Genomic DNA, 10,934 nt, shown 5'->3' with positions numbered 1-10,934 from the left:
ACGACCTCCGCCGGTTATTTGAACCCGCGTACTACGAGTCATGAGGTGGGAACGTTACCTCTAGACTACGGAGGCTGCTTCATACTCAGGTAAAAAGCTTACTTAGTTGGGGCCAACTGACAGAGCTAGTCCCTATATCCAAACCTGCTCTTTAAGAAATATCTGTACTGGTATAAAACATTTACTTACTGGATCTGTCTTCAGTTCATCCTTGACAGTAGCAATGGCATCCTTGCAGTCCATAAGAAGTGTCTCCAGCAGCGTAATCTTTGCTGCATTGTCTGCTGCTCGTCCCAGTGAGGTGTCCAACTGCTGTTCTGATAACAGGAAACCCCTTACAGGTTCCGGTCGCACAGGAACAATATGACCATGCCATTCTATGTCACAAAGAACTTCAGATCGACGCTGTGTTTGTACCATCAGGGCCTAAAACAATAGGGGAAGTTTAAGAAATATTGATATGTCTTGGTGACTAGACATGAGGTTTGGGTTGATAACTGGATTTACTGAAAACATATAACTCATAACTTTTCGTTCATTCATTTCTTTTACATTCCATAACAACAGGTAGGATATGGAACACATCAAGTGGTACATATATAAAAGACAAATAAGTAAAAAAATATAAAATAAAATGACAGAAATATAAACAGTTCTATTAGTAATAGTACTACAGGTAACTATAACAGTTTCATGGATCTATGCAGTCTACAAAGCACTGTAAGTGCAGCGCTCTTAAAGTCTTCTATACCTTCACTAGTTGGTGCCTGGTAACTGCTCCCAACAATGTCTTCTTCTCTGCTTCTGTGCCCATGTCACTGCTGGCCGTCTACCGTCATACAACTAATTCATGGCCACAACATGCGACCATGACTATCTATTCTCTGGCTACCAGTGGCTACCACTGGCTGTCAATGACTACTGATGACAACTAACTCTCAAGTAACTATGAGTACTAACCAGCTGCTGTCCCTGTTATATGGTCTCTGCTTGAACTGCACAGAAAACACCATTTCCAACAGTTCTTCTACTGTGCGCGTATCCACTCCCATGACTAATGTCAAATCTTCATTTTTACACTTTATGACAAGTAAATTTATTTTATGATATGTAATCTAAGTTTCAAAATAAAGTTGTATTGCATAAAAAATGTGAAGTCCAAAAATAACTACCCTGAACATATTTTAAGTAGCACTTCTGTAATTTCGACTTTCACTCATCTGGACAAGGGTTTGTTCGCAATTAGTCTGAATTAGTGAGATCTTACTGTGCGTAATGTTGAGAAATTGGCAGCACCAATTATTTTGTTTGTATAATGAAGTTCTTATTATAAGCCACACTCATTCTGTTATCATTACATTGCATACATGAAAATTATAAACGTGATCTTACATCTAAATTGGCAAGGAGATCTCCTTGGGCATGGCTTCTCATCTGTAGCAAATCATCAATGGCACTTTCATCACCAATATTATAGGCACAGAATCGGAGGCTAGGAGACAGTTCCTCTACACGAGATCTGTACAATAACTGCTCACCTTCTGGAAGGGCAAGTGCCAGTTTTTCGTACACCATCCTGGTGACAAGCAACACAATATCCGTATCAAAATCAGTGGTATTTCAAATTGGAAGATTACAGTGCAATGCAGATATACATCAACACAAATAGTTTTGAAATACAAGAATAAATCAAAGCAGAATTAAGATTGTTGCCTGTTTCTATAAAAGAATTTAATACTATAGATACAATTATTGTTAGGATAATTGTGAATTATAAATTAAGAAGTACATATACATTGTACTTTGATTAGGCTCATAATTTTATAATTAATTAAAGGTGCATTGGAAAGGTTATCCTATATGAACATTCATTTACACCCTTTCAAAGATCTGTCTAATAGAATCACAAGGAAGACCAAAATAAATAAAGTTCACTTGTGTGTGTGTGTGTAGTTGTGACAGAAATGGGAGACATGCATATAAGGAAGACTGACCTAAGACATTTCAAACACAGACAATGACCACAAATAAAATACACGCTTAAATAAAATGATTGTCATAAGAATTATCAAAGACAAACCATTGACTTTCTACAAGAATATATCTGAAGATAGACACATTACATTTTTTTTTTCAATGCTAGTACCATTACTACATGGAAGGACCAAGTAAACACAGTGATGAATCCTTGGATTCCATAAAATTTGGAAAATTTCCTAATCAGGTCAGCAATTACCAGAAGTTCAAGAAGGGTTCTGCTTCATGGGCTTATTCAGTTATGACAAGTACTTACTGTGCCTTCTTCAAGTTCTCCATTGCAGGTTTCCACAGTTGGAGCTCAAAATGAAGGGAACCATGGATCCATGCCACATATGCCTGCGCCTCCAACTTAGTGCGAGCATCACACTTGTTACTCTGTAACACGCCAATAAACATGATCACCATATTGGTAAAAAATAATCAGCTATGTTTAAAAAATTTAAGTCTCTCAGAAGTAATTTCATTACTAGGTTTTCTTTTAAATTACGATTTAATATATAAATTTCACTATTAACCCATCCCTAACAGTTAGGGACCTAGATCATGCAGTGCACTGACATTCTGTAACGAACATGATGACAGATGCCTTAACGTCATATTTCTTCAAGATTAAAATGACAGTAAAAATAACACTACATTAATTATGTTAATTCCTATGGGTTCCTCACCATAATTATTTTGTTATGTTCTCCTAAATAATCATGTGACTTTTCATCTGTGTATACTGTGTCTAATAAATCTCATCAGATGATCATCATCAGATGACGTACATCATTAGATTCTATTTTTAACATACAATGAGAACCAAACTCACCCTACCAGAGACCTTGCTGAACACATTTCTTCCAAATGGTTGCCTGTGCAAAGTACCCTCAAAGAGGTTTTACACAGCCATTGCGTGTTTCTTAGTTTACTTAATGATGCTTTCCCAATTGCATACAGTGAAATGGGAGAATGATTGTGAACTGGAAAGGGGGCAGAAAGAAGTGATCACAGCCCACATTAAGGTACTGTCCTACCACTGACTCTGGGAGAGCGCTGGAAAACCATAAAAATGTCTAGCTTGTGTGTAGGCAAAATTATTATTATTATTTGTTGTGTAATGTCTTCTATTCTCTTCAAGAATTTTTTAATAATTGTTGACATGGGCTGCTTGTTAATAAATCTGTCTGTCTGTCTATTTTATGCCTTTTTTTTGGGGTATTTGCTATTATTGATAATTGATGACATAGACTGCTTGTTAATAAATCTGTCTATATGTTTAAAATATTTATTCTCATGTCTCTTTTCGAGTATTTACTATTCTTATATTAAGTTAAAGGTGTATTTTAAAACGTACTGCTGTGTTATAGTGATAAATCACGGTGTGAATGTTATGTTATTTTTGATGTGAAGTTGTTAATATCTGACACGTCCAATTGTAATTCTCTATAGCTATGGATGAAATAAATAATAGTAGTACTAAAATGTCTATCATCAAGCAATTATAGAGTTTTGGTTGGGGACTAATCAAATGTAAATTACATTACTTTTCAATGTAAAGTTTGTAGTAACAAAAGTTAACTGTATTTTACTTGCAATACTTCTTGCTTCTTTCATTAAGCATAACTCTTTCTATTGTATTATTAAATGTTTACAAAATAGCCTAATAATTCTTGAATGCATGTAACAATGGGGTCAGCAGTAAGAGGGATATACCAGCTCCTTTGTTACCAATCATATGCAGGAAAACAGAAAGTTACCTCACATAGTGTCTGCAACTGCAAAGAATATGTTGTTGCTTTTCGCAAACGTGAGATGAGATGGAATTTCTTCCTTGGTTCTGTGTTGGCTTCTTGGCGTAGTTGCATGGCATAGCTCCAAGCTCTTTCTGCCATCATCAGGGGGATATATAGGTACCTATTGTTACAAGAATAATGCATGATATTTATTACATATTCTAGCTCCCAGTGAAAAGTAGTATAGCTTTTTTCATAATGAAAGACATACTGACAAAACGGATACATAAATTAATTATAACAAAGTAAGAAGTCGAAAAAGGAACAATGTAGAAAAATATACTACATTGTAATGACTATTTGTTTTTTTACAAATGACAACAAGGTACACCTTATGCAATTATGCCTTTCAATGGTAATGGATAATATAGGTTCACATGTGAACAGTGTGGTAGCAGACAGCAAAGTGTTGATATACAGATCAATCAAAGGAAAAGGTGGAGGGGAAAATAGGGATTTTAATAATTCTACAATTATGGGCGAGATATATCACTGTGTGAGGAATTTTTAATCGCAGATTCTTTTAACATCCTTGTGGGATCATTGATTTTTGAAATGACAACCACTTGAAACTCTTTAACACTTGTATATATATTGAATTGTTTGAACTGAATTTACAAAATAGCAGAACATGGAATATATGTGGAATGTTCAAGCGTTAGCTGGCCCTCTAGGGTCAGTTCGTTCCACCGCAATTTCACTCCTCTGTAGTGGGCCGAGTCTTACGGCCGTTTAGCTGGCTGGTCTGGATGGTGGGGCAGTGCTGTGTGTGCTGGTAGAATCGGCTAGCTTGGCCGGTTGCTGGGATTGCAGAAGATGCGTTCGCTGGAGACTTGCTGCTGCTGCTTCGGTTGCCTGGTCACTGGAGGCCTGCGGCAACTAGAGCTGAAGTGAGGAGCTGATGTCTCAGATGACCGATCGCAGTGTAGAGTTGATGGCTTAACGTGCTGAGCTGGATGTGTTCACTCACTTGCGAGTTTTGGGCTCCGCCTTTTATACCATGCTCGGTGGGCGGAGCAAAACTTGCATTTGAGGAGCAGAGTGCTGATTGGCTAGTGAAAATGAGGAGCGGAAATTTGCAGTGCGTGCTTGTATAAATATGAATGAAACGTCCGGCAATGCGATATTCACTAAGGAGTGAGTGTTGTCTAAAAGACGGGTGGAAACAGCGTGCTATGTGGGATGTCCCCACATCCTAAATAAATCCCACATCCATTTGTACCACTGTATTCTGCCTTTATTACTGCTTATATCATTACCATGAAAATAATAGAAAACATAAACATATAAAATAATAATGGAAGAGATCTGAAACTTACAGATTCTATAACTATACAGTTTTTAACTTACCATGTATATGTAACTTTTTAATTATGATTCAGTTCACTTTTACAGAAACTTACACTTGAAATATTATGTTCCTGACAGGAACCGAAAGTCAGTATTGCTTTTTGTAGAGTACTGAAGCACATTTCATTACCATGAAAGCCTTGCTTTAATAATTTCTTCAATCGATGCTTTACTGTTTGTGGTTATTGCAGTCTCCAACCTTGCTAACACACCAAAAATGTAACTCACATGGAAGCAATCCCTTAACCATTATATTATATACCCATGTTATCAATCAGATAAATATTAAATCACTTCTATAAAATCTTGAAGGAATACAGTGTAACTTCACAATGTAAGGTGACAAAATAATTCAACAGTGCTTATGGTATTGGTAGAGACAGATTTTTCCCGATTAAATAACTTCTAAAGTTTAATAATTTACTATTTTATGCAGTCATAGTAATCAATGTAATTTAACTTCATTCAAAAGCTTATACTTAAAGCTGTATATGTTGTTAGTACCTTTCATCCTTTAGCATGGCTTCTGTAACATCCTTTCTTTTAAAATGCCTCTTGTCCCCTTGTGTGACATGTAAAACTTTCCTTAGTCTTCGGATCCGACGAGAACAATATCCTCTATAACAATAACACTTGTTAGAGATGGGAGTAAAGTTTCATATGAACTCTTAAGTAACTATACCTACTACTCTGTACACAGTTATCGTATGGAGCACATGCCCTAATGTTAAAAAAAAAAACTCTGCACTGTTCCCAGAGAGTGCATCCATGTGTTCCTCATGATTCTCAAAGGAAACAAGAATTATTTCCTAAAGAAAAATTAATGGATTGTTTTTGTAATGGAAAGCAGTGTGTGTTCTATGAGATAAGAACAGAATTTTCAATATTATGAACATCTGGCTTCAAAAGGTTAATGTAAATCAGATTGCCTACCACACACACTTCCCTACTGTCCATCATAATATTAGCCTAATCTAATTGCTATGTTCCGTCTATGCGACTCTTAAGAATGTATACCCATTCAACTGTTTATTAATAATCACTACATGTTTCGACCATCCAACTGGTCATCATACAATACTTAACAAGTGTTTTTGAATTGCATCCATTTTAAGTAACACATGGGCCCATATTTACAATAATTTCTGTCTACTATCTGTGCTGGATTCATTGATATAAGTCATAAAAATTATATCAATGAATCCAGTACAAGTAGTAGACAGAAACGACTGTATATATGGGCCCATATGTTAGTATAATTAGAATGATCAAGTCAAGGAGGATGAGGTGGACAGGGCATATAGAACAAATGCAGCAGAAGAGGAAGAAATATACGACATTGGTGGGAAAGCCAGAAGGAAACAGACCACTAGGAAGACCAAGATGTAGGTGGGTGGACAATATTAAAATGGAACTTGGAGAGATAGGATGGTATGGTATGGATTGGATTGATCTGGCTCTCAGGATAGGGACCAGTGGCGGGCTCTTGTGAACACGATAATGAACCTTCAGATTCCAGAAAATGCTGGGAAAGTACTGAGTAGTTGAACAACTGGTGGCTTCTCAAGAAGAGCTCAGCTCCATGAAATTCCTAAGCTCCTGAACACTGCCACATTTTAAAATAATTTTATACTAGAGGTTGGTCACACAGCATAAATATTGCTATTTACTTAGCTTTTTTTACATTTATATCTACAGATTTATTTTTACTGACTTGCAAGTATATCATATCTTTAGCTTCACATGAAAACACATTGTGTCATTTGCAACGTTAAGGCCAATCTACTTTGCTTACGTACACTCCATCATGAGTTATGGTATAATCTCCTGGGGTGGCTCCTCACATGCCAGGAAAGTGTTTATCTTGCAAAAGAAACTTATTAGAATGGCAACGAACACTAAACCTAGAGATTCTTGCAGGGAGTCTTTCCAGAAATTTGAAATTATGACATTATATTCTCAGTATATATACTCACTACTTTTATATATAATTAATAATAAACATTTATTTAACTTTAATAACGAGATTCATGAATATACAACTATAACCCAAGGTAATTTACACGTACCTAGTGTGAATACTTCAAAATTTAATAAAGGAGCCTATATAACAGGTATTAAAGTGTTCAATCATCTTCCACGATCAATAAAGATTTTGGTCAATGATGAGAAAAGCTTTAAATTTACATTAAAAAGGTTTTTATGTCATCATTCTTTTTACCCTATAAATGAATACTTTCAATATAAAGAAGACAAAGGTTTGTAATCCAGATATTCTCTTGCATTGTTTGTTAGGTTGACTTTACATACGATGTATTACCCATTGACTAGTCGCTTGGCATTTAAGGGTATAAATTTTATGGTAGTATGGTACTGTAACAGACCATCTGTTTTAAATAACATGTGACTGTATACAATTAAGATGGTCATGAATGGTTTACTCACAACTCATTTCCTTTTATCCGGTAGAGGAATATGTTAATAAATAGTTTTCAAATTTTAAGGTTCTTGCTACGAAATGACTCATTGTATATACTGAATTTTTATTGTACATTCTAATTTTTAAATCCTGATGTAATGTACTGTATTTGGACTGCTAAATTAAGTATTTTTAGTTATGTGATCGAAATAATTGCATCAAACTTCCATATTATGAATAGTTCTTTTGTATTGATTTATGATGGTGACAAGGATAATCATATATCTGCATAAATTTGATCATATTTGAATATTTTATGTACAAATTTTGTATTGTGACTGTATTGCATGTTGATGGGTTCATTGTTTTTATGTATGTGTTTATCTATTTTGACATGTTCTATATCCTATGGCATGCGTGACCAGAAAAGGATCTATGGAATTTAAAATAAAGTGAAAGTGAAATTTATTACTGCACAACATATTTTACCGACTTCTATGATAATTTCTGTTATTTATTTGTGGGCTATTTAATGACTCTCACTAGCTAGGTCATACATTGTCAACTGTATCGATAATTTGGAAAAAATTTGGTTGGAAGCAGTAATGGCCGGATCTAGATACTATCCCAGTATTTGCCTGCAGGGACAAAAGTGTATCCACACACTCTTCTTTCATAACTGCATAGTCTAGAACAAAATTAAAGCAGTGGTAGATAAAGCATTATTTTGCTTCAGGCCAGCAAGTATTGAAAATGAACACACGAATGTTTACTTGTACAATCTTTGCTAGGTGTTTTGTGCAGATACATTTGTAATAACTTGAACACTGTCTGGGTACTTTGAATTAAATTATAATTTGAAACTATTTACATTTATCTAGGCTGTCTGTAGCTCTGATTACATAGCGTAAAACGGCAAAATGATTAGTGAATAATGAATGGGAAAGTATGTGGGAGGCAGTCACGGCACAATTTGAGATATTCCTAAATTTTCCTAGAAGAACGGGAAATTAAAAACCTTAAGTTTGGGTAGCTAGTCCCTTGGCCAAGCCTTCAACACACAACCTCATGAGCATGAAACACTGTGCTACTCAATCACCATTAGTTCGGTCTAATTATATCTTACATTGTTTTTCGCCGAATTGAATCATATATTTTCTTACAAGTGGGCAGGTATTTTCATGTTATATAAAGATCCAAACAGTCTAACCTAGACTTAGGAAGCAATCTTTGTTCACACATTATAACGTCCAACTTAAAAGTGTACTGTATTAAATTAATAATGGACACTATAATACTATGGACTTAATACGCTAATGCTACCAAGTTGTGTGAATAAACATACAAACCTGTATCTCTGATAGTCACTATGACGTAACCCATGTTGTTGCTGGGCATCTTTGATGATTTTGAGGACTAGTACAAATTAAGGAAAATTAATATAATTTACACAGCCTTATGGAGTCAAAAACGCTAAGTACAATTATGGTGCAGACAAAAAAGGGTTCTTCGAATAATAAAAGGGGTAACAAAAAGATAATGTAGACCTATATTTAGAGAATTAAAAATTTTAACGGTGACATCTTTGTATATTTTGGAGGTGTTATGTTATTTCAAGAAATATAACATTTACACCACAAAAAACTCTTGACCTACATACGTATGACATGAGAAAGAAAGAAAACCTTCACGTGTAAAGTTATAATACCTTAACATATGAGAAGGGCGTTACAAATATGGCTATTAAGCTTTATAATAGACTGCCTTTGGAACTAAGAATGGTAAAAGCAGATAAGAGAATTCCTACATAGACTCAAAAGATATTTACTGGAACACCCATTGTATAATTTGCACGAGTTCCTCTCAGAAGGACAGTTAAATGAATAAGATTCTCCTTGATAAATAGATTTATGCATAAATAAAATGATTAGTAATTAGGTAAAGTTTTTAATATGATTCGGCCTATAAAGGGAATGGAAGTCTAAAAAGAGATTACACTCCAAATTATTTCATCATTATCTGAATTGAATTTTGTTTTGTGGATTATTTTGATATAATAGGTTTTAAGTTTAAGAACATGACGGCGGTAATTAAGATAAATATAATAATATGACCTTGTTTTTGATAATGGAAGGTAGTCGTAAATTTATTTGTACCTAATATATTTTAATTATACCGAGGGTGTGATTTTAATTGTACCTGCATGTTATGTTATGTGATACGACGTTCAATCGATTAGCCAGGAGGCCAATTAGACTGCAAAAGTTGTATATGTATGTCACTTGTTCGAGAGCTACAATTTGTAACTGTGATGAATGTTAAATAAAAATATTATTATTATTACTATTACAATGTATAGGTTATGTTACATCGAAGCATATGGAATAGACAAACATATAATCACGTTTACGCGCTATCCACAGCTTATTAAACGTGTTAAAAAGGATACTTTCAACGGTAAAGACAGGTTCCGGTTCTGCATGGGAATCAACAAATTCCTCATGATTTTCAATTTTAATTTCAACAGACGTATCTTCCTGCACTACCATAATTCTTGCCAGTAAGTACGAGTAGTAGACGTGGAACCTGTCTCTTACTGTGAGATAGGTGAAAGGGAAACACGGTAACTAACTACGGTAACTACGGTCTGTGGCTACATACTAAGAAATGCCTACAAAGATAACAAAAGCAGCAATTCAGTGGAAACCAAAGAGTATAAATTTCGTACGTTTCGTACAATGATGTTAAAGAAAGTATTTTACCCGATCTCCATTAGTGTGCATGAACTGCATTTTCTACAGCGGTTTATACTCATCTAGCCAGATTTATGCAGACAGTGACTTTTGGTAGCAAACTGATATGTGTTACTGGAGTCCAGAGGTCCAGAGTTAAGCCTGGAAACCTGTCACTATACAGACTGCTACATGAACTCTGTGGATTATGTGCTGTGCTTGCCACCTGCTAGTTTCTTGCCTGGCTTATTTTTCGACCCTGAAGATGGAGGCGGAATGTTCTTCCGAAACGTCGGGCGACTTTCATTGGGCTACACAGAGTCATATCCCATATCTATTAGATGAAAGATGCACAATAAAAAATGAATGTATCTGTATTCACATAAGTTGGAAATATAGCATTGCCCATTGCTATACCAACCATGGATCACAAAACTGGCTGAACTTCGGCGTTTTGTAGTGGACAATTAAGTTCAAATCTGAAAAGTGTGGGCATGCCTGTGTGTCTTTGAGCATGAAGGCAGAACCCATTCTGCAGATGAGGGCAGACAAAATTATACTAATGCATGTATATAATAAATCTTTCACAGCCAGATTCCTGACAGGTAAATGGGG

General features: G+C 35.2%; 1 protein-coding gene across 2 annotated transcripts in view; it reads right to left on the bottom strand.

Moving 5' to 3' along the window:
* Window positions 1-10,212, bottom strand: part of LOC111873122 (signal recognition particle subunit SRP68) — a 23,988-nt gene extending 13,776 nt beyond the window's left edge. For both annotated transcript variants that reach the window (XM_023867552.2, XM_023867551.2), the window contains exons 1-7: window positions 10,037-10,212; window positions 8,937-9,003; window positions 5,673-5,786; window positions 3,783-3,939; window positions 2,294-2,415; window positions 1,393-1,576; window positions 190-426 (exon numbers count right to left, since the gene is read on the bottom strand). In XM_023867552.2, coding sequence (XP_023723320.1) covers window positions 190-426; window positions 1,393-1,576; window positions 2,294-2,415; window positions 3,783-3,939; window positions 5,673-5,786; window positions 8,937-9,003; window positions 10,037-10,136 — 981 coding nt within the window. In that variant the 5' untranslated portion in view covers window positions 10,137-10,212. The remainder of the gene's footprint in view (window positions 1-189; window positions 427-1,392; window positions 1,577-2,293; window positions 2,416-3,782; window positions 3,940-5,672; window positions 5,787-8,936; window positions 9,004-10,036) is intronic.
* Between the last annotated feature and the right edge of the window lie 722 nt (window positions 10,213-10,934).

The sequence above is a fragment of the Cryptotermes secundus genome, unplaced genomic scaffold (assembly GCF_002891405.2).
Source record: "Cryptotermes secundus unplaced genomic scaffold, Csec_1.0 scaffold246, whole genome shotgun sequence".
Lineage (NCBI taxonomy): Eukaryota > Metazoa > Arthropoda > Insecta > Blattodea > Kalotermitidae > Cryptotermes > Cryptotermes secundus.
This window is presented reverse-complemented; position numbering and strand designations above follow the sequence as displayed.